Raw genomic sequence first — 24,315 nt, 5'->3', positions numbered from 1 at the left:
TGACCGAGAGGCTTCAGCTAGGTGAGTCCATTAGAACTAACGCGGTCAGCATCCAATGTCGAAAACTTACAGAGCTATTTATTTTGGGAATTTATTTACGGCTACACGCTACCATAAGTTAGTGAACGTGGCGATATACGAGGCGACGTGAAAAAGAGTAATTCGGTAAATAGGACCTACTAAAAACTATAATTTTGATCCAAGTATTTCCGTGGAATATGAAAAGACGCAATTACCGTGAAGGATGTCTCTATTTGTTTATCTGCCTGCTTCTTCTAATATTCATGTTCACTCACCTTGACTCTAAAGTTTTGGCGGCACTTGAAGTAACTCTCTAGTCATGTCGGTTAACGCTGCTAGCATGCTTACCCTCGGTGGAGAAAGGACGAGCGGCGAATCTGTTCGCAAACAGAATGGTGAGTTTCCTTATGTTTGTTTGGCATTAAAAGGTTTATTTTTTTTATCAAGTTCTGCGACTGTTTTGCACAGATACTGTTTTGTATATGGTGGAAATAAAAACATTCAAAGGAATGAAAACCCCCGGTAATTAGTTACCTATGTTAAGAGCATACCGATGTTTTGAAGGAAGTGGTTAGCTTTTTCTTTTAGGTATTTAAATAAATACTCGTGTGATAACCAAAACTCTAGGTTCGTCATTGCTGCTAGTAAAGGCGTGTGTTCCAAACATAAAGCTTTGTCAAAACGTTTGTATGATCATGCCGTTCAGTATTTTGTCTCACGGTTAGCTTCATCCACTTTATTGGCTCGCGGGTAATGGTAATGGAACTGTGACCAAAACTTTGACTTGGGTAATGAGTCATATGGAATGAATAAGTTATAGACTTAAAGCGCTCTTATGACAGTTCACCTTATTCACAGGAAGTACGGTTTTCTTAAAACAATGCCCAGTAGTGTTATGTAAGATCTGGAACTCAAAATGGGAGTATTTTTTCTACGTTTCATCGTGTTGATGCGATGAGCTGCAAGTGGAGCATGCAATATGTTTGTGATTTTAAAATATGAAGAATGTTTGCACACAAGTTTTTCTCGTTAGATGAACGATTCGCATTAGTACCTTGGCAAACCAAGTGATCCAACCAGATTTCTATTCTATGCCTTGAATTTGATTTGTAGACGAAAGTATTCATCAGTTCCTTCAACTTTGGTTGACCTATTTCATTTATTTATTTTAACACAGATATTGATACAGGGAGGCACTAGATACATATGCGCCACACAAGTCTCATTTGATATGTGTGACGACTGTGATACTGCCCGGGTGCCTAAATCGAACCAGGTGGTTTTCTTATGAAGCCACACCCGGAGCTTTTGATCTAAAGATCTGATCCACAAGGCAGTAGGGCAACATCAGGTTATGCAGTCCCATGGTCGCCAGTGACCAACGATTGGTTCATGCGCTATTTGTTCTTTTAGAATACTGGAGCCCATGTGCACCATTGGTTTGGAATGAGGGTTTTCCAACTCCTTTAGGTGGACTCTCCATGTCCACCAACCCGGTTAAAGCGCCGGACATTCGCTTTCGTCCTCTCAACTTCGTAAAAAACGCCCACCACGAGAAGGCAGTAAGTAGGACTTCTCTGGTAGAGGCTATATACGCGTGGCCATGTGAGAGCATTTGGCGAGGGAGAAGGGACTCTCCCCACTCTGCCGCACCAGGGCAGATGCATGATAAGTTGATCAATGCCTCAAACAAGCAGAACTAGCAGATTATATCTCCGTTTATTAAAATGATTGGGATCCTTTCACTTTAGTAATTTGGGTTTCGTCTAATACCTATAGAACTACTTTTTTGTTACGTGCGTTTTGGAATCGTGTAAGACTATCAGACTCAGAGAAGAATCAGTTACTTTTCTAGGAAATTTTTGTTTCACAAAAACCACGTAGTGTAATATTACTAGATAATAATCTTTCAAACTGGAGTAGAAGTTAAGCCTTGTCTGTTGGTAAGTACAAAGTTCTAATGTGCGCAAATTAAAATACTCTAAAAACGTTTTTATGCCAAGTAAATCATAAACGAAGTATGTTTTCCCAAACACAACATAGAGCATTGTGTTTATTATTTCCAAAACTCTCAATACCTAATTTAATGATTGTAATCTCAGTAGTTGCTTGTGCTTGAAGTTTTGTTCTATTCAAAGTAATGAAAAAATACAAGTTTAATTGCTTCGTTCGATTATCTCCAAATCATACTACGTTGATGTCGACTCCTCGTTTCTGGTCACATTTGCAAAGATTAGTAAACATTAAACCCGTTCAAACGACCCTCAGAGGTTTAGATCCGATCAGTTAACGTCTGAGTATGGAACAGGTGTGCGTTGACTTGAGTTCCCGAACCATGAGATCACATTAATAAGATTAACATCAACAGAAACCTAAGTAATATAGTATCAATGACAGTAGGGAGGATTCAACATCAAGAGTATGATTTAAAAGGTAGTGGAGGAATCCTGACATTTCACATCGCGAGTAAGTGCATCTTTGTCATTATTAACGATTTTGAGTTATCATCAGACGTCTCCGGTCACGGATCGCGGTCATTTTTCGGACGCAATCAGGTAGCCTGTGTCCACTTGCATGACTCAGATCTTGTCTTTAACATCATGGACTGCCGCTAGGTTTCACTCGACCGCTTCTAGCTTTCAGACTACTGTGCTAGTAAACATCATCTGTCGAGGTAGGCGTTGATTTGGCATGCGTAACATCACCTCAATCGATGGGTATACGTAACCTCATCAATGTATTCGACACCTTCATTTTATACTGTGCGTCTTACCTCAACGTTGTTCACTCGTTCACCACGCGAGATGTAAGCAGTGTATTAAAGACACTTGATCAATAAACCTGCAGCCCATGGTTGTCTTCTACTTTCGAAGACCACGATTTACTGGCTAAGATAGGTATTAACTAAAGTGTAGAAGTATTAGGTAGTACGATTTAATTATTGGTCATACCATATTGAATCGTTATATTAACTGGGAAAGCTAACCTGACCAATTTCTTCGAATACTGTGGAGTGTTTTAGGATTTGACTCCATGATATGAGAGTAAACCTGTCAAATTTGGTATGAACGAGCATCCATACATGCATCAAAATCCGATGATAAACCTTTATTCTGTAGTGCTTGATAGGACTGTGATATACATGAAAACATTTTTGACATTCTTAATTGCTAACCATATGATGAATGTTATGTGCTAAAAGTTAATCTGACCGTTCAGAACATGCATTATGTTACGTAACAGCAATAAGACATTTTTAAATGAAGTAGATATGTAAAAAGATTAGGTTTATTTGATCAGTATTACTTCTGAAATATCTGGCGTTTCCTATAGTAACTGGAAGATTGGTATAGCGGCATATAGTTGAGGCAAAATGAGCTCAATCAATAAAGCTAAAAAGTGTTTCGTCAATTTTTAGTTGCGAGCCACTTCAACTTGTTATATATTTAAACCAATTCATCTCAGAATGTTTTCATAGTCGTCAACATTCTATAAACTTGTTAACTACTGGTTTTAGCCATAAAATCAATAGTCGTTATTCAGTAACTAGTCAGTAATCTCACTAGTGTGTGATAAGTTTTTACTTTGTTTCTGACCGTAATTCATGGATAGTTATCTCAACTAATCTAGATGTATCCACATCTCTTAAAACCTAATGGCAATTTTTTGCTTGTGTTCCTCATTCATATTGTTTGTTTATTGTTATTCACCATATCCTAGTAGTGTGCTTTTCCCTATGAAGCTATTTAAACGACTAAACAATCATACAGTTATTTAATGGTTTCATCGTTTCTAAGATAACTGCTACGAGGTTTGAACTTCAAGAGTTTACTAGTTCTCTAATTATTTGAATCCAGTCGGTTTCAGGATAGCTCTAGCTTCTGTAGCAAGTTAGATCATCACTTGGAGTAGATCATTAACGTGGATTACAATGAACCTATTACTTACCTCCCTACACTCATATACAGAAGGGTCAAGTAGCAATAGAAATCATCTTTAACTATATGCAGTTGATATAATGTTCTGCTTAAATTTGCTCGTTTTTACATCAATTTCCGTTCTAATTACAGTTCTCGCTGCTTGCTCAATTGCTAACATCGTTAAGACCAGCCTAGGTCCTGTCGGTCTTGATAAAATGCTGGTAGATGACGTTGGAGACGTGACAATCACTAACGATGGGGCTACTATTTTGAAGTTACTTGACGTTGAGCATCCTGCAGCAAAAATTCTTGTTCAGCTCGCGCAATTACAAGATGAAGAGGTTGGGGATGGGACAACATCTGTTGTAATTTTGGCTGCTGCACTGCTCAAGAATGCAGACGAACTGATTTCTCGTTTTGTTCATCCTACCATAGTAATCAATGGTTATCGGTTGGCCTGTCGAGAAGCTTGTAAGTACATACAAGAACACATGGCGTATGATGTAAATAAGTTGGGTAAGGCTGGGTTAATAAATGTGGCACGAACCGCTATGTCAAGCAAACTTATCAATTTGTAAGTTATTCACTTCGGTTGTACATATTATTGCTTTTAGAGATGCTGAAATGTTTTCACAAATGGCTGTGGATGCACTTATGGCTGTTGAAGTCTCTGGAGGTCCCAAAGGTCCTGTTTATCCCATAAAAGCAGTTAACATTCTGAAAGCCCACGGACGATCAATGTCAGAGAGCATGTTGATAGATGGTTATGCTCTGAATTGCACAGTTGCCAGTCAACAGATGCCTCGAACGATAAAAAAGGCGAAAATTGCCTTTCTGGATTTCAGCTTACAAAAAGTTAAAATGAAACTGGGAGTTCAAGTATGTTTAATACAGAAATCATTATATTCTTCGAAACACTAAGAAATTGATTAAAAATACTTACTTACTTACTTACGCCTGTTACTCCTCGTGAAGGAGCATAGGTCACTCACCAGCATTCTCCATCCAACCCTGTCCTGGGCAATCCTTTCTAGCTCCGTCCAGTTGTAATTCATCGTTTTCATATCTGCTTCTATCATCCGACGCAATGTGTTCTTTGGCCTTCCTCTTTTTCGCTTCCCTTCAGGGTTCCAAGTTAGGGCTTGCCTCGTGATGCAGTTTGACGATTTGCGTAATGTATGTCCTATCCATTTCCATCGTCTTTTCCTAATTTCTTCTTCAGCTGGGAGTTGGTTTGTTCTCTCCCACAAAAGGCTGTTGCTGATGGTATCCGGCCAATGGATGTTGAGTATCTTGCGTAGGCAGCTATTTATAAATACTTGTACTTTCTTGATTGTGGTTGTTGTAGTTCTCCAAGTTTCAGCTCCACACAGTAGAACTGCCTTGACGTTCGTATTGAAGATTCTCACTTTGATATTGGTTGAAAGTTGTTTTGAGTTCCATATGTTCTTCAATTGTAGGAATGCGACCCTTGCTTTGCCGATCTTCGCCTTTACGTCTGCATCTGAACTTCCTTGTTCATCGATGATGCTTCCTAGGTATGTGAAGGACTCTACATCTTCCAGAGTTTCGCCATCAAGAGTGATTGGATTGCTGTTCTCCACCTTGAATTTGAGGACCTTGGTTTTCCCTTTGTGTATGTTGAGGCCCACTGATGCTGAGACTGCTGCTGCATTGGCTGTCTTCATCTGCATCTGTTCGTGTGTACGTGATAGGAGGGCTAGGTCATCTGCGAAGTCCAAATCGTCTAATTGATCCTGAGCTGTCCATTGTATGCCGTGTTTTCCTTCAGATGTCGAGGTCTTCCTAATCCAATCGACCATCAGAAGAAAGAGGAGAGTAAACAGCCTTGTCTGACTCCAGTCCTTACTTGGAATGCATCTGTCAGCTGACCTCCGTACGCGACTTTGCACTGTATTCCGTCGTATGAGTTCCGGATAATGTTGACAATCTTCTCAGGAACTCCGTAGTGTCAAAGACGTTTCCATAATGTCCTCCTATCTACACTGTCGAATGCCTTTTCATAATCAATGAAGTTGATGTATAGTGATGAGTTCCACTCAACTGATTGTTCGACGATGATCCGTAGTGTTGCAATTTGGTCTGTTCACGTTCTATCCTTACGGACTCCAGCTTGTTGATTTCGAAGTTAGGCGTCTACTGCGTCTTTCATCCGGCTCAGCAATACTCTGCTGAAGACTTTCCTTAGTATTGACAGTAGTGTGATGCCTCTGCAGTTTTCACATTTGCTCAGATTTCCTTTCTTTGGAATCATGATGAGGTGTCCTTCTTTCCAGTCCATCGGCACTTGTTCCTCCTCCCAAATCTTTTTGAATAGAAGGTATAGCATGCTTGTGGTTGCTTCGATGTCTGATTTCAGTGCTTCAGCTGGTATGTTGTCGGGTCCTGCTGCTTTCCCGTTCTTGATTTGTCTGACGGCGGGGACGCTGACCCCATGCCCAACCCTCCTCCTTTACCCGGGCTTGGGACCGGCAGTAACCCTATAAGATCTACAGGCGGAGTTTGATTAAAAATGATAAATACGAAATGTCATGTAAAATATTTTACTGTCGTAGATTATTAGGATAAAGTAGGAGATTAGAAAGGTTCAATTAAAAATAAATACAATTAGATTCTGTCAGTCTGGAGGGCTCGCCTTTCGATTTATGAAGAACTTAGTAGGGAACAATAGCGAAGTCGCTACTGACTTCAATTTAGTCATGAATGGTAGCAAACTGAACCACTGAGTTGCAAATAACCATAATGAAACTAAACTGCTGGTCCTATACATTTTTCTTTTATATTAGGATTCTATTTTGTTACCTGTGAACTATCCATCCAGTACTAGCGTCGCCAAATAATGTAAGATATGGGAGCTTCCAGGGTGAAATTTGTGAAATATAAAAGCTACAGATGTGAGGGTTGCAAGGTGCTATTCAAATATAAAGCTAAATAATCAGTCTTATAACCGTGTATCATGGCGTTTGATATTCTTCTATGATAGCTTTCGCAAACTGTCTGGTTCACTAAATTTATCAAAGTGGTCATTTTTGTTAAACTGTTTTAGAAAGTTAAGACTTCACTTCACTTTTTAAAATCTTTTGAGTAGCTTATCGTACAACTCGACAAAAATCTGGTTAGCAAGATTAGTTTTTTTGTATTATCAAACTAATTTGTGAACAGAATATCTACTTTTATTTTGTCATTATTTTTCCCTAATTATTTATTGTAACAGGTTGTGGTTAAGGATCCTGCCCAACTGGAAGCTATCCGTCAACGCGAAGCTGATATCACAAAAGAACGTATACAAAAGATTCTTAATGCTGGTGCTAATGTCATTCTTACAACTGGTGGAATCGACGATTTATGCATGAAGTATTTTGTTGAAGTTAATGCTATGGCTGTACGTCGATGCAAAAAAGTTGATCTGAAAAATATGGCAAAAGCAACTGGAGGTCAGCTTATTGTTAGCTTAGCAGATATGGAAGGTGATGAAGTTTTCGATCCAACGAAGTTAGGAAATGTAATTCATTAGTTTATTTCAGTTTAGTTAATTCAAAAAATTTAATTTTTGGTTTAGGCAGAGGAGGTATCTCAAGAACGCATATGTGATGACGAATTAATTATACTGAGAGGTCCTAAAGTTCATCCATCGGCAAGTATCATTTTACGAGGTGCAAATGACTTTTATGTCGATGAAATGGAACGATCTCTACATGATGCACTTCTGGTTAGTGTCAATGTATATTATTTTATTATTATTCTGATATTTTTCTGTTTTATAGGTAAAGGAACAAATTCATTTGTTAAGTTTTATATTTAAATACAGACTCCTAATTTTTTCTAATCTTAATAGTTCATTGTTCACATCGTGATACATGTACATTGTGAGTTGTATGCATTCATCTTCATAACCATTAATGATTTTCAACCGTATCATCCAATGTATTCCACAATATTTAAGACTTATTTGATATAATCCAACCAGACAAATTTCTAGGCATCTGCATGGTTCAAACTACCTTTAATTTTTTCAATCTAGTAGTCCTAATATGATCGATAAGACATACTGAGGAAGGTGTAAATTTTTCTTACTGCTGTATCACCTGGTCATCAAGCTAAGCGTTAGATACTTTTTAGTCATCAAGGTTGTTTAATATTTTGTGAATATTCATCTGTGTCCTTTGACTTATTATCTGTATGTTATTTGTCACCTTAATCCACTGTCTAACTGATTTTTACTTCTCAGTAAGATGATGGTAGGACGTGACGTATGCGAAAGCTTGGGGCAATCATTGTTTTTAACAATCATTCCAGAATAGTAAAGGGTTACAAAAAACATACACCATTGTAGGTTTGGGACTAACTACCCCAAATGCCCTGGTACGGCCGAGGGTGAGGAAAGTCCACTTCCCCTCTCGAAATGCTCTCACATGGCGATGTGCATACAACCACTGCCAGGGAAGTCCTAATCACTGCTTTCTCGCGGCGGGGGTGTTTACGAAATTGAGAGGACGAAAAGCGAATGTCCGACGCTTTAACGGGGTTAGTGGGTATGGAGGATCTACCTAGGGGGGGGAGTAAGACAACCCAGATTCTTAACCAGTGATGCAAACGAGCTATAGAATCCTGAGGGAAAATGGCGTATAAACCTATTGTTGGCCACCGGCTACCACAAAAGTACATCTAATCTTACTCCAATACCTTGTGGATTAGACTTGTAAGTTAATGACTTGGAGAGTGACCTCCTGAAAAAGCCACCTGCTTCGGTTCAGGCTCATATATATTTGATGCCCCCTTATACTAATGTTTATGTGTTTAAATAATAATATTAATAACATCAACATAACAAGCCGAATAGTAAAAGAGTTGATGAAACAGTCTTAGTACCAATGATGGTCAGGAAAACTAAGCAATTAATAATGAATAAGATTTTATGTATGAAGGAGTTCAAGATGTATAGGAAGGAAGAAGTAGAAAATGCATCTGCACCACTGTAACCAATTCTAAGCCATATTATACGTCTCAAACCACTAATCACGTTTATGAGTAGCCCAGCCAGGTTGTCTGTACCTACCAACATGACACAGACAAGCAGTGAGCGACTTCATGGAATAATGCAGTGATTTGCTTGAACACCTCTAGCTCGGAACTTCGGCAAATGATATTAGATCTATTATATCTATACATTGTGAGTGAAGTATCGTTATTTTTGACTTGTAGACTAAAATGTTCCATTTTGTGACTCATTAATTTTAATTTTGTTAGGTGGTCAAACGAGTTCTGGAAAGCAAACGCATTGTACCTGGTGCTGGAGCTTGTGAAACAGCAGTCTCAATCTATCTGGAAAATTATGCTTTAACCTTAAGTTCACGTGAACAGCTAGCTATTGCTGAATTCGCTCGAGCTATGCTTTCTATTCCGAAACAGTTGGCTGTGAATGCTGGTGTCGATTCAACTGAACTAGTTGCACGTCTACGATCTTGTCACAATTCAAGTCAAAGTAAACCTGACCAAGCTCATTACAAGTGGTAAGTTGATAGTTCAAGTGTTCTCAAAGACGTTTTTCAAAGGTGTCGATACTTCTACGGATTTTAGTGGCTAAACATAGGATGGAGTCGAATGAGTCTTATAAACTATTCAACAGACCACTACATAGTAAATAGATATTAAGGTTATTTATTTAAATAAGTCATCCTTTCAACCGTTAGCGGACAAAGTAATCGAAAGGTAAGTCAAATAACGTCCACAGGGTTTGTGGAGTTAGTGAACAGCTCATTTCTACATGAAATAAGCGTTGATGATGTCTAGAACAACAACATAAGCTTCACATGAACTCAGAAAACACAACCAACAGTATTCTTTTTATTTCCGTTCTTTTGCTTATCTACTCGCTTGTATAGATATTTTTATACAAATAGACTAGCTATAATCATATCGGTCATATTCAAACCAGCCTCTATGTAAAGCATTTCTATTGTGTCTATATTACTGATTATTTTCATAATGTGTATTTTTGACAGCTGTAGAATAACATCAGCATTATTTCATTATTGAGTTAAGTTGTTTTATCAACAAAATACGTCTGTAATTGATACTATTTCGGAAAAAAGATGGAACTGTTATTCACTCAATTCAGGAGATTGGATCATTGGGCAAAACACCTTAGGGAACTTTTCATCTGGCCTTCAAACACAATTCAGTTACCCAAGTGACCTGAATGAGAAATTGATGTAAGTCCTCCAACTCTTAGGTTGAAAAGGCAATGAGTAATCTAAAGCGAAGGGGAGCAGCCGGACCTGATAGACTTACCCCTGAGATGACATGGTTCAGAATGAATCACAGTGGCATAGGTGTATACACTCTTTGTCTCCTCTCAAACCGTGAGATTAAAATTGCGTTATACCTTTCTTTCTACGAACTAATTTTCTCTTCCTGTATTATATCCTCATACTACCATTGAAGTGACTTCTTTGAATGTGGTGTTCATCTTATTGTGCTAATGAAGTGTGGCAACTTGAACTGATGCATATATGCCTGTTCCTACGTTGTAGCTGACTGACTGAGATTTTTAAGGATTGTGGTCGGGTTTTAGCATTTAGATTAACTGGGATCTTCACTAAAATCTGGAAACGACGTGATCCTATCTGATTGGCCTCGATCGTTGATCGTCCCAGTTTATAATAAAGGACAAAAATCCTCTTGTCACAAGCAAAGATGAGTCAGTTTGAATAATAGGTTATCTAAAATAGTAGCCTCAGTTTTATTTCGACGTTTAGCTAGAGCTCGTGACGAGCAACGAGGGAAAATCAGGCTATTTTCATACCTGCAATTGGATGTACAGATAGAATATTCAACATTAACCAAGTTCTGGAGCATAAACAAACCTTTCGACACCCGACTATAGTTGCATTCTGTTATAACCTGTGGCTTGTGTGCCCTGTTAATGTATAACTTAACGATACTGCCAATTAGAGAGCAGTGATATATCGATCGGATCAATGACGCGTAAACCTGTATGACCAGTCTAGAGTCCTGATTGGTCCTGCTTTCCGCCTAGCCCAGACAGTTAGGTCCAGAACACCAATCTCAGTCTCTGCGATATGAATCATTATATTTCAAACATACTGAGTTTATATACCAATCAAACAGACCACAACGTACCATAAAATAGAAAAAAAGATTTGGCCAAAAGTGGCTGTGAAAGTAGGAGGTATTAATTAATGGACAGGGCATAATTCGAGAATGGTAAAGCGTATAATAATGGCTCATAAATCAAAATAAAGCTTATGATAAGAAGAATATGAATATGAATAGTTTAGTTATTTAATAATTGTACGATAAAGATATATGTTCAGTATTGGATCCCAAAGTTACCATTCATTATACTTATCGGGACCTAACACATTCCTTGACATTAAAATAATAGCGTTTGAATCCGTTGATCGTTAGGCTTTGTAGAATTATCTGTCATCACGAGGCGTACCAAAGAAGAACATTAGCCTTTTACAGACTCTCTAATCAAGCACTTATGGCTAACTCGTCGAAATCGGTAACTTCAAATGGTGTTCGTCAGGGTTATCTTTTTTCTCCATTTCCATTGAACGTTCTCACCAACATACTTTTGGAGATAAAACTTTCATCGTCTGACTATACAGCGGTTGATCTTCTACCAGGAGATTAAATTGTTGACTTGAAACAAGCAGATGATGTGGTTCTGTTTGGTGAAAATACTGAAAATATTCAGTCATCTGACCACCATAATTAACAATGCTTGCATGTTTGGAATGTGGTTCTCTCCCTTCAAATGTAAAATGTTAGATCACGATTGGCTTGCGTCAACGCCTGATTTATTGATAGGAAGTGAATTAGTTAAATGTATCGATCGTTTCACTTACCTTGAGAGTCTCATCGGTCTTGGTGGTCTGGCCTCTCGAAATCGCAGCACTGATTCCGAAGACTCAATTGGCTTTCTCAAGCTTGTGTCACTTGTGGCGTAGGCAAGATATCCGTCTTCCAAACAAAAAGCGAGTTCACTGCGCAACTGTTCGCTTCATCCTATTTCGTGGATGTGAAACAAGATCATTAAGAATAGAGGATATTCGCAGGTTACTGGTATTCGATCATGGGTGTCTAGAAGGTATTGCTCGTGCATTTTGGGAACACGAAATGAGCGATGCTTAGTTTAGGGGTAGGGTACTAGGTAAACATGGCAAATCGATTGGTGAGGTAGTAAATCTTCACCAACTGAGGTTTGTATGTGTGTTACGTGTACCAAACCACCGCCTATCTAGACGGACGATGTTGTTTGGTGTAGAAGTAGGTTAAAGAAGTGTAGTGGCGGTCATACAAAACGTGGCATCAGTTCAAGTCATTGACATTTGGACTGAGTCATGTTTACAGGTGTAGATTACTTGGTTGCTGTCCGCGTGATTATCATAACTAATGATTAGAGACTGAGTGATGTGGCTCAAGATCGTTTGCAATGGTGCAGGTCCGTCCATTTTCTGTCTTACCTCAAATTCGGAGCTTCTAATTTCCTCATGTTTCTGTTTGTGTTCTTATTCCATTAATTCATATTTTCTTTTCGAATCACAATCTTCGACGCTTAATCTTTTCTACTACCATTGATATTGTAACTACCTCTATTATTGTGGGGTTTGGTCCGACAATTTCATCTCTGTGTGCTAATGGCGTATGTCAACTTGAACTGATGTACATACGTACGAGGTTCTACGTTGTGATTTATTGTTTTGCCATCAGTTAGTGGTTTGGTTCACATTGTCATGATCTACAACAATATGACTCCCGGAAAATACTGGATTTTTAGACCAACAGAACATGAATCCGGGACGCACGTTTCGTCCAACATGGGATTGTTCAGCTTGATGTACCTACATTCCATCAGGTATATGTGCAACTTAATCATGCTATTGCAAGATGTAAATTGATATCTGAATAATTGGTATGGTAAAGTTCATCATTTATGTTTCCATATATAGAAAGATCTTATGATTTGATTGATTTAAAAATTAAAAATTAAATAGTGGGATTGCTGTCGACACATGTGACAATTTAATACGTATAATAATGTACAAGGATGCACAGGATTAGGTCTTTGAAAAAATAGACGTGCTGTTTTGAACTTCGTATTACCCCTTCATGATAGTTATTTCGATGTGATCTGTGAAAGACTTCACAATCGGAAACAATCTGTCTACCCAGATTTAAATTGATTAAACCAATTATATGACAAATTCAAATTCGGCCAATTAAATCAAACTTGTTAATTCACCAGATACTTGTGTATAAGCAACACACTATTGGCGAAGGCTAATGATACTGCTTAGTTGCCTGAATGTAAGTAGGTGAAGTGGCTTCCGAAACTAGTACTTAGTGGCTGAGAGTCACTGTTCCATTTACAGTCGGTCCATAAGGATAAATGGTATTAAAGTTTTCCTAATTTCATTGGAATCATGAATTGATCAATACAAGACCACCAACATTGATTAGTTCAATGAAATTAAACCATTTCCACAACTGCATATTGATAATTTTTTTCTAGTTTGTTTGTGATCAGTTTAATTGTGTATGTTTGGCAATGTTTCATAAGTTACTATAGAAGCATAAAGTTAGATTTTATTTACTTACCATAAAGAAACGTATCTAAGAAAGACTTGTTGATATGAATTTTATATTCATACATAAATTCTGTCTCTTATTTCCAAGTTAATTCTGCATATATTTAAACTACTTATTATTAACTACTCATTTACTTTGTTTTTATTTTCGATAGACTAACATTTTTATCCCTTTATTTTTAATCTCTTCAGGTGGGGATTGGACTTAAATAGTCAATATGTGGCTGACTGCAAAGAATTAGGTGTTTTTGAACCACTTGTTTCTAAAATTAAAAGTTTAAAATTTGCTACTGAAGCCGCTATCACTATTCTACGAATTGATGATTTGATTAAATTAAAAGAAGAGAAACAACCTGATCATGATGGTGACGAGTGTGGTTATTAATTGAATTCGATTCCGGTCAATATATTTCTATCGTTTGTTGGAAGAAATATATGTGTTACATAATTTTAGAATGTTTTATGCTAATTTGAAATCATCAGTAAAAGGTTATGGAGATTGTTGAGCGTAGATTAATATCATAAATGAATCAATGTTAGACCACCATTTAAAATCTGGAAGCAATGTACGTCCAATCACTGTGCCAAATAGGACAACAAGCTTCCTTAGCTAGGACTCTAGAATCTCACGCCATCGATGTGTGCTGCGTCTCCGAAACGCGCATACAGGACCCGAGTAGTGTCATTCATTTGACCTCATCATGTCAAAATAAAGAACCGACTCGATTCACGCTTCGGGTATCTGGAAGCCCTGATTCTGCTTCCTGTGGCCTCTCCGGCGTAGGTATATCATTGAGTCCTAGGGCAGAACTAGCTCTCTTAGAGTGGATCCCAGTAGACAGTCGTTTGTGCGCTGTCCGACTGAACGGAACAGTAAGGATCCGGAAAGATAGGGACACTCGTCATTGCTTCTTCGTCATCTCTGCGTATTCTCCCACTGACTGCAGCTCAGATGATGTGAAAGATGAGTTTTACAGAAAGTTCTTCGACCTTCTCCGAAAAGCTAAGCGCTCTGATGTAGTAATATTGGCTGGTGACTTTAATGCTCAAGTAGGTAAACTAAGCGGTAGGGAAAGACACCGTTTGTTGCAGCTATGCTCAGATAACCACTTGTTCCTTGGAAATACTAACTTTAAGCAAAAGGAAAAACATGTTTTAACATGGCGATCCCGTAATTCGTCCCAACGTTGGACCCAAATAGATCACATCGCTATCAGCCACCGATGGAGGGGCTCGATAGAAGACTGTCGCTCATTCTGGAGCACATGCCTAGATTCAGATCATGCTCTAGTGCGAGCGCGTATCTGTCTGCGTCTTACTGGACGTAGGAAAGGCGCTGCAAGGAAACCTCTTAGGGTCCTACTTAATGATAGCCAAGCTAAGAGTATATTTCAGGAACAACTAGAAAAACAGTTAGGCAGCCATGTATGTGATGCCCACCCCGAGGCAGCATGGAATGATATCCGAAAAGCTGTGGAAACAGCAGTGATATCTGCTAGTACGGTAAACCATAAGGTCAGCGAGCAACACTGGATCTCAGCAGCATCTACCACACTGATAGATGCTCGAAAACTCATTCCACCTGGCTCTGAACATAATGAAGAGCGGGGTCAGCTTAAGCGCAAGCTGACAAGAATTCTACGCAATGATCGTGAACAGTGGTGGGTAGCGAAAGCAAGAGAGATGGAAAAGACAGTGGAAATAGATAATAGCAGACAATTGTTCAGAATCGTTAAGGAAACCGGAATCAGGAACCCGACCGTTAGCGAAACAATCTCAGAGAAAGATGAACATAATATTCATTCTCAATCCGGGAGATTTGATCGACGGGGAGAACACTTTAGGGATCAGTTCAACTGACCTTCAGCCACACTTCGGTTTCCCACGATCTCCAGTCGACCTGAATAGCAAGTAAATGTAGGTCCTCCGACTCTTCATGAAGTTGGTAAAGCTATAGGAAATCTGAAGCGAGAGAGAGCAGCAGGCCCTGACAGGTTTACTCCTGAGATTTTTAAGGATGATGGTCCAGTATTAGCAGTGGGATTAACTGACCACTCAAAGCAACAATGCAAGCATATTCGGCATATGATTCTCCCTCGAAATGCAAAATGTTGCTTCAGGATTGGGTTGCATTGACACCCGAACTAATGATAGGGAGTGAAGTAATTGAGCGTGTCGATCGCTTCACTTACCTTGGGAGTGTCATCAGCCCTTGTGGTCTGGTGTGTGACGAAATCTCAGCACGGATACAGAAGGCTCGACTAGCTTTTACCTACTTGCGTCATTTATGGCGTAGACGAGGTATCCGTCTACCAACCAAAGGACGTGTTTACTGCGCAGCAGTTCGTTCCGTCCTACTCTATGGCAGTGAAATATGGCCGGTAAGAGTAGAGGATATTCGTAGGTTACTAGTATTTGATCAAAGGTGTCTTCGAAGCATTGCTCGCATATCCTGGAACCATCTAGTAAGTAACACAGTTGTTAGGAAACGGGTACTAGGTAAGGATGGCAAATCAATTTATGAAGTAGTGAAACTTATCAGTTGAGATGGCCAGGACATGTGTTACGTACGCCCAACGACCGACTACCTCGACGTGCGATGTTCGGTGGTATAGGAGTAGGTTGGAAGAAAGCTAGGGGCGGCCAAACCAAAACATGGCACAAGTTCATGAAGTCACTGAAAAGTGGACTCAGCTATGTTGGTAGGCGTAGACTACCTGGTTGGGGACCACGAGATGAAAGCAACCGATGGTTAGAGACCCTGAATGACATGGCTCGAAATCGTTCGCAATGCAGCAGGTGCATCCACTCTCTGTTTTCTCCCAAATTCTAATCTTCTGAATTCTTCATGTCCCTTTCCTTTTTCTCTTTCCAAATTTGTTTCACTGGATTACACTCCTTGAATAACATCTTCAAACCCTAATTTTTCCGATTACTGCTTATACTTTTACTACCTCTACCACTATGAGATTTGAATGGAGAATTTATCTGTGTGCTAATGTTGTATGGCAAGTGGAACTGGTGCACCGACGTACGAAGTTCTACATTGTTGCTGACTGACTGTCTGGGCTCCATGATCCTGAAGGAACAAATAGCGTATGAACCCATTGTTGGTCACCGGCTACCATTAGACTGCATTTTTTAACGTTGTTCTACTGCCTTGCGAATAAGAAAACCACCAGTTTCTGTTTGGGCACCCGGGTAGTATCACGACCTACACACAAATCAAGTGACTTGTGTTGCTCATATGCATTCAGTACCGTTTTGTACTAATATTCATGTATTCAAACAAATAATCAAGGAGAAAATTCGATTCATTGACTACTGAAATATTGACTTCCTTATGCATACAAAAACTAAATCATTTCGGGTACATTTCAAGTATTTTATGTTTTACAATAAATGAGTTTAGACTGCTAAATAGTTTTCATATGAATATCTGTGTAAAACATTGGAGATCTAAGTGATTATTGATTAGAAAGTGTTTGTTGATTCCTTTTTTTCCGTCCATAAATAATAAAGTTTAATGAATATTTATAAAGAAAATTATCATTAATCCTGTGTATTTTCACATTGGTCCATTAAATCCATGATTTTGTCTTACTACATTACTAGGCATATTCATGTTAACTGTCATTGTTTGATATGTTGGAGCGAATGCACCGAATGCACCACCCATATTCGGTGGTATCATACCATATCTAGCATAAATAGGATGTCGAATTGTTGATGTTTGTTGTTGTTGTTGTTCAGCTTCTGCTGCGGCAGCGGCAGCTGCAGCTTCTTTAGCAGCTTTTTCATCCATCTCTTGTGCAAGTGCAGCTTCTCGTTCACGTCGTTTCCTACTACGTGATTTACATAACATTAATTTTTCATGATTAATTATACAGAATGCAATAATTATACCAATGGTTAATAATAGTACAACAATTAATAAACAAGCTGATAATACAGAAGGTGGTAAATATATTTCTTCTTCCATTGGATTATTGGTCTTTCTTCGTCTTGTCTGTAATGTATTTATCGTTAATCGACGAAATGGGCAACGTTCTAATGCTTGATGTGAGCTAACTTTATCCGATGTAGTTGGTAAACCCTAGTTTTGAAAATAAAGGACGTTCAATGTGTTATGAATGCAAATGTAACCACAGTAATAATAATTTAAGTCAAAAGGAAAAACACCATTGTCGTACTCAAATCAATCACCTGTGAGTTGTTATCTAGATGCTTCAATAAATTTGATATTATTAAGTTAAAGCCGACTAACGTTGACATAGGTTTCGGAGTAAGTGGGACTCGTCAGCAAAGCTTATTTGCTATCGTATAGAAAATTATGTATTTTGGCAGATTCTAACCGATATCACCTAGTATTAAGATTAGATACTTAACAGCTGAACTGTTCGACTAACTGTTCATTTCTGTAGCGTTGAGATGCTCACGCTGATTGACCACCGATTTGTATTGCTCGGTATCGATCTCTGTTTATCAACTTGAGATTTATGCGTTAGTGAAAGTGGCATGACATTGGAGTTCACTGAGTTTGTTATTGGATAGTTAGGAGTAAGTGAAAAGTCAATCCCCTATTAATAAAACAGTATGGTACTATGATGCTCTTTGATTGATTAAAAAAGTCAAATAACTGTTATTCGAAATTGTTTAACATAACTTGGGTCGATTAAAGTTAGACATTAACACCATTGGATGCTGGTTAAGTTGTCTACAGGTTGGGCGTTCGCGCGCGAGACCGAAGGTTCTGGGTTCGAGTAGTGGATGCGCACTACTGAGGAGTCTCATACTATGGCGAGACGGTCGTCCAGTGCTTCTAGGTTTCCAATAGTAGTCTAGCTTAAATTGACTCATAAATTCAACTATTAGCATAACTTGAATTTAGACGAGAAGTAAATCATTCACCAGCTACTGTTATGAATTATGAATAAATAATTGTGTTCACTTTGTAAAACGATAGAGAAATAAAAGTTTGTCAACAAATGTGTAATTACGACCTGATTTGTTCTTAGGTAAGGTAGGATTAGTTACCTCTCACATTCTCTGTTCTCAATGTGCTTACAAATTTCATTATAATTAGTAACAATACACTATCTCATCAATTGGTATTCTGGCTTGTGAATATTCTCGACTAAACTAAAAATATTGACAGGAGAATTGGCCTGCTTAAACACTCAGTAAACGGAATATCATCTATTGGAGTAAAATGGAGAGGAATTGATGTCTACAATAACATTCATGTCTCCCATTGTCACAGTTAGTTAGTACTTTATCCTACTGAGATGTTTAAATCATAACTATTATCTTTCCATTAAATTCAACAAACTATTTTGCAATGAAGAATATTTGTAGCTCAGGATGAGAATTTAAAAGGTGTTTTATACTTTGAGCAGAGCTAGTCAATTATGGAGAAATTTTAGTAACTCACTTCTTTTGAAAAAAATGAGCTGATGATATTGCAAAGAAAGCCAGTGAAAGCTTGACAATTCAACTATCCAGCCCAAGGAACAGAATACTCTAGAAAACAATCTATTTAGTTGCATTATAAGCAGAGATGAATGGTGGCTAGCCGTGGAATCCAGGATGTATATTTCATTTTATTTAGGGTTCGTCAGTTATATATATACATCCTAGAGTTGATGTTCCAGCAGAAATGATTGATCAATTGCAATCCTTAACATCATTTGATAAATTCAAATAATCAACACAAACTGCGCGAGACTGATAGGCCCTGGGTTCAAATCTCGCGGGGTGCGGGATCGTGGATGCGCACTGCTGAAGAGTCCCATACTAGGACGGAACGGCCGTCCAGTGCTTCCAGGTTTTCCATGGTGGTCCAGCTTCAATTGACTCATGACTTCAACCAGTGAAATTTCTAAAATCTCCACAAAACCCATTCTCACAAATAAATAGATTACTAAATAGTTCAATGATAACAACAGAAATAATTAACTTACACTTGGTGAAAATTGACAATCTACATTTGATGTAATATTAGCTGGTTTATGTTGAACAATAAATGGACATGATTGAACTTCTTCATCACTTTGAAATTCTGTTATATGATGAATATCAAGTGGTTTTGGTGGTAAACGTTCTCTTTTTAATCCAGTTAATGAACGAAATACAACTTGTGTTAATTTATTACTAGCAAAACGTTCAGTATCTTCAAATGGTATAGAATTATTTATTAAACTTCTTCCATCAATACATATATATTGTGTTAACTGAAGTGAATTAGAAAAACAGTAGGAGTTAGCGTTGACAACAATCACTCAAATCCAAAGTAGAAAGAACAAGTGATTACTCGTAGAAAACTTTTCATAGTTCACTTCTATCTGAAATTTGTCTTAATAGTCAAGTTATTTTCAATAGGATATGAACAAATGCCTATGTAAGATACTCAATGTCCTTGGTCAGTTACTATTAGCAACAGCCTTTTGTGGAAGAGAACAATTCAGCTTCCACCTGAAGAAGAAATTAGGAAAAGACGATGGAAATGGATAGGACATACATTACGCAAATCGTCAAACTACATCACGAGGCAAGCCCTAACTTGGAATCCTGAAGGAAAGCGGAAAAGAGGAAAGCCAAAGAACACATTACGTCGGGAAATAAAAGCGGATATGAAAATGATGAATAACAACTGGAAAAGATTGCCCAGCACAGGGTTGGATAGAGAATGTTGGTGAGCGGCCTATGTTCCTTCACGAGGAGTAACAGGCGTAAGTAAGTAATGCCAACAGTTAACAGTTCTCCAAGAACATATTATAGGAAGAAAGAATTAGATCGTGGAAACAAAGATATGAGGTACGTACTGTGGGAGAGAACAAACCAGATCCCAGCGGAGGGAGAAATCAGGAAGAAGCGCTGGAAGTAGATAGGACACATATTGAGGAAAGCACCGAACTGCGTCACAAGACAAGCCCTCACATGGAATCCTGAAGGCCAAAGGAAAAGAGGAAGACCAAAGAACACATTACGCCGAGAAATGGAAATAGACATGAGAAAAATGAACGAGAATTGGATGGAACTAGAAAAGAAGGCCCAGGACAGAGTGGGTTGGAGAATTCTGGTCAGCGGCCTATGCTCCATTGGGAGTAACAGGCGTGAGTAAGTAAGTAAGTAAGTTTAAGGGAAGAGAGAGTGTGTGTATACACCGACGCCATTGTAATCGATTCTGAGTCATGTCATACAAAGTCTCCAACCATTGGTTACGATAGTCACGCCGACCCCATCCAAGTAGTCTGCATCTACCAACATGGTTCAGACTAGAAGTTAGTGACTTCAAGCACTGATGGATGCCACGTTTTGGTTTGGCCGCCCCTAACTTTCTTCCAACCATCTCCAACACCGGTTAGCATTGCACGTCGTGTTAATCGGTATCCAGGCATACGTAACACGTGGCCCAACCATCTCAGTCGATGAAGATTCACAACCTCATCAACTGATTTACCATCATTCCCTAATACTGTGCGTCTAACACTATTACTTACCCGGTGATCCCAGCAGACGCCAGAAATATTTCTAAGGCATCTGTGGTCAAATACTAATAGCTTACGAGTGTCTTCTACTCTTAATGGCCATGTTTCGCTGACGTAAATTAAAACAGAACGGACTGCCGCGCAGTATAGACGGATATCTCGTCTTCGCCATAGGTGACGTAAGTTGGCAAATGCCAAGCGAGCTGAGATTTCCTCAGGCACCAACCCATTAGGGTTGATCAGACTTCCAAGGTAAGTGAATTTGTCAACGCATTCAACTACTTCTCTCTCTATCCTTAGTTCATGTGTTTTAACGTAGGCCAATCCTGAAGCAACAACTTTCATTTAAAGGTGGAGAAATTGTTCAACAATGCATTTTCTAATATATATTATTTATACTTAAGTATATAATATTAACTTACTTGCATTATACGTTGATAATAACGAAATAAAAATGGTGGTATAGTTTTCATACGAAATCCTAATTCTAAACCTAATAATTCACTATCATTTTTAATCCATGCTAGAAAATCTGCATCTATACAATCAACTGGTGGTAATGAATATTCTTGAAATCTTGGTTCATATATAAATAAATAAAATTGATCATTATTACCAATCATAACACAATCTAAATAACTAATTATATCGGTTGGTGATGGTAAATTATTCCAATGATCACATGACATATATAAAGCATCATGAATAGTTTGTTCCATAGTTTCATTGAAATCATTTGTTCCAGTTATATTATTACTACTATTCATAGAACTTGAATCTGTTTCATTTATAGTTGATTGAATGGTCGAAATAGTACTACTACTACTACTAGTAGTAGTGGTAGGTATCAATGATGATTGTGTTGTTTTGACACTATTGATTGATGAACTTTTCTTTGTTTCTATTGTTGATAAACGTACAATAAAACAGCCAACATTTGGACAAAATTGACATATAGGTAATTTAGCATTAGAATGATAAAGTAATTCAAATGTTCGATCAGTTTTATAATGACCACCAGTTAAATTTACTTTAGCTGGCCAATAACCACTTGGACATAACATATTAGGTGAATAATAATTATGATTATGATTACTATGTATGATAGTAATGTAAACTATATTCAATATAATAATAAAGGACAATATTCTCTGGAAAATGAGTTGAGTAATTTCAATAGACATCATTATTAGAATAAGGAAGGATATAGATATAATTGTATCATATTTCATCGATAGTTACTGCACATCATTTATATATATTTTAGTGGTCCAATCAATGTAACCTAATGAAATCACGACCTTGATCCCCATCATCACAGATATTGTAATCGATAGATTCACCAATATACAACCTGTGTGTGTGTGTCTATGTGTGCACATTGCAAATTGTTTCAAAAATACTTTGGGGGAAGAGTGGAAAATTTAGAACTTTGTTATTCTGATTGGTTGTGTACAGGATGATAAAGATTGTTTTAAAAACTACACCTTAATTATTTGTTAGGGAGGTCGATAGCATTCGATCTGCACTAAATAAGGACTTGACACATATGACATTGATCACCACCCAGTGATCAATCAATTGTGAGGTTTTAACCTTTTCAAGACTATCAAGAACCTGTCATTTATCCATTTAATATTTGGATTCCATTTCTATGCAGAGATATTTTGATTTTTCTTCACAGTATCCTTACTACTGACCAACCTGCTTGATAAACAGTACGAAGCAAGGGGTGTAGATGTGTAGGGAACAAGAACACAAGTGGGGTCAATCGAATGTATCTGTACAAAAAATTACAGAACGTCTTACTAAAATCTGAGAACCATACCGTAAATAGTTAATTTGCAAACTATCAAACTTGACTGTTCTTTTCGCAAATATCAATTGCCTTCCGTTTCCGTTCTTTCCTTCGAACCCAAAACCTATCGGTCTCGTACGTGAACACTTAAATTCTAGACCACGAAGCCGGCATCCAACGGTGTTAATGTCTAAACTCAACCAATACACAAAAATTGTGCGACCACCTTTCATTGTAATGAGCTAGATACTTGTCTCTACTAGACATGGACTAGCTCCACTGGTCACAGCTTCTCACTTCGAGAATTCCCTCACGAAGTTAGTCACTAGTGAGCACATGAAAACTATGGAGTTGTGGGGACGAAACGGTCGTTTGGTGTTACCAGGTTTTTAATGGTGGTCTTGCACCAATCGACTCATGATCTCAATCAAGAAATGATAGTCTTCACAACCCCATACTGATAGACAACTTTTGTCAGTGTTATATTCAGTAAATATTGTCATTTCCATTTTATTTGTGTAGTGTTTTTTGACATCAGGGCTGCCTTCGATTCGTTGGACATGATTGTTTTCTGGGATTGTCTATTGAAGAAGGGTATGCCTGAGAAGTTTGTTAACATCTCAACAGCCCTATAAACAAACACCTCAGGTAGGGTGAGGGCATACAACCACATCTCTACACTGTCCTATTCAAGCAGTGGGGTTAGGCAGGGTTGCCCAATCTCATCATTCCTCTTCAACTTTGCCATCGATGACATTCTGGAAACAGCTCTGATGGATGTAAGTAATGGAGATGTGGTTTTGTTGCCTGGAGAAAGACTTCTCGACCTTGAGTATGCGGATGATATCATCTTACTGTGAGATAACACCTGAGCCATGCAATCCGCACTTAATCAGTTGGCAATCAGTGTCCGTAGGTATGGTATGTACTTTGCACCTTCTAAGTGCAAAGTACTTCTACAAGAACGGCAGGATGCTAACCCTGTACTCACTATGGATGGTGAACAGATAGAAGTAGTCGAGAAGTTCGTGTATCTGGGTAGCTTCATAAGTGCTGGTGGGAATGTGAGTGATGAGATCAATGCACGTATAGTGAAAACCAGAGCGGTTTATGCCAATTTGGGCCATCTTTGCGATGTCAGTCTGGCTGTAAATGCTCGAGTCTACAACGCGTCGGTGAGAGCATTTTTGCTCTATGCTTGTGAAACCTGGCCTCTCCGAGTTGAGAATGTTAGACGACTCTCTATGTTTGATCATCGCTGTCTCCGAAGGATTGCTGACATCCAGTGGCAACACCATGTCAGTAAAACAGAGGTTCGGCATCACGTGTTCGGGCACAAGGACGACAATCCAATTGGTGCCACCATCTTGAAATACCGACTTCGGTGGCTTGGACATGTTCTACGAATGTCGTCCCAGAGGATTCCCCGTTGTGCATTATTTGCC

The 24,315-nt window shown here is 38.4% G+C and overlaps 2 protein-coding genes across 4 annotated transcripts; one reads left to right on the top strand and one right to left on the bottom strand.

Annotated features, from left to right (window-relative positions):
- The first annotated feature begins 302 nt into the window (after nt 1–302).
- TCP1A_1 (T-complex protein 1 subunit alpha) lies at nt 303–19,761 on the top strand. Of its 2 annotated transcripts, XM_051214146.1 has the most exons (7): nt 303–416; nt 4,092–4,515; nt 4,556–4,820; nt 7,177–7,464; nt 7,522–7,671; nt 9,210–9,472; nt 13,775–19,761. In XM_051214146.1, the coding sequence occupies exons 1-7, from the start codon at nt 341–343 to the stop codon at nt 13,965–13,967; spliced, it is 1,659 nt and encodes a 552-aa protein (XP_051067280.1). In that variant the 5' UTR covers nt 303–340; the 3' UTR covers nt 13,968–19,761. The 2 variants fall into 2 exon arrangements, with proteins under 2 accessions (XP_051067280.1, XP_051067281.1); XM_051214147.1 differs by having other exon boundaries at nt 7,177–7,671; nt 13,775–14,035.
- MS3_00006046 (uncharacterized protein) lies at nt 9,925–24,120 on the bottom strand (the record flags this gene model as incomplete). Of its 2 annotated transcripts, XM_051214145.1 has the most annotated exons (5): nt 9,925–11,786; nt 11,840–11,999; nt 15,775–17,678; nt 19,546–19,815; nt 21,495–24,120. In XM_051214145.1, the coding sequence occupies 3 exons, from the start codon at nt 22,302–22,304 to the stop codon at nt 17,151–17,153; spliced, it is 1,608 nt and encodes a 535-aa protein (XP_051067279.1). In that variant the 3' UTR covers nt 9,925–11,786; nt 11,840–11,999; nt 15,775–17,150. The 2 variants fall into 2 exon arrangements, with proteins under 2 accessions (XP_051067279.1, XP_035589141.2); XM_035734128.2 differs by lacking the exons at nt 9,925–11,786; nt 11,840–11,999 and having other exon boundaries at nt 21,495–22,167; nt 23,404–23,543.
- Nucleotides 24,121–24,315: the final 195 nt, after the last annotated feature.

The sequence above is a fragment of the Schistosoma haematobium genome, chromosome 2 (assembly GCF_000699445.3).
Source record: "Schistosoma haematobium chromosome 2, whole genome shotgun sequence".
NCBI lineage: Eukaryota > Metazoa > Platyhelminthes > Trematoda > Strigeidida > Schistosomatidae > Schistosoma > Schistosoma haematobium.
The sequence above is the reverse complement of the archived record's forward strand: the minus strand, read 5'-3'. Positions and strand labels throughout refer to the sequence as shown.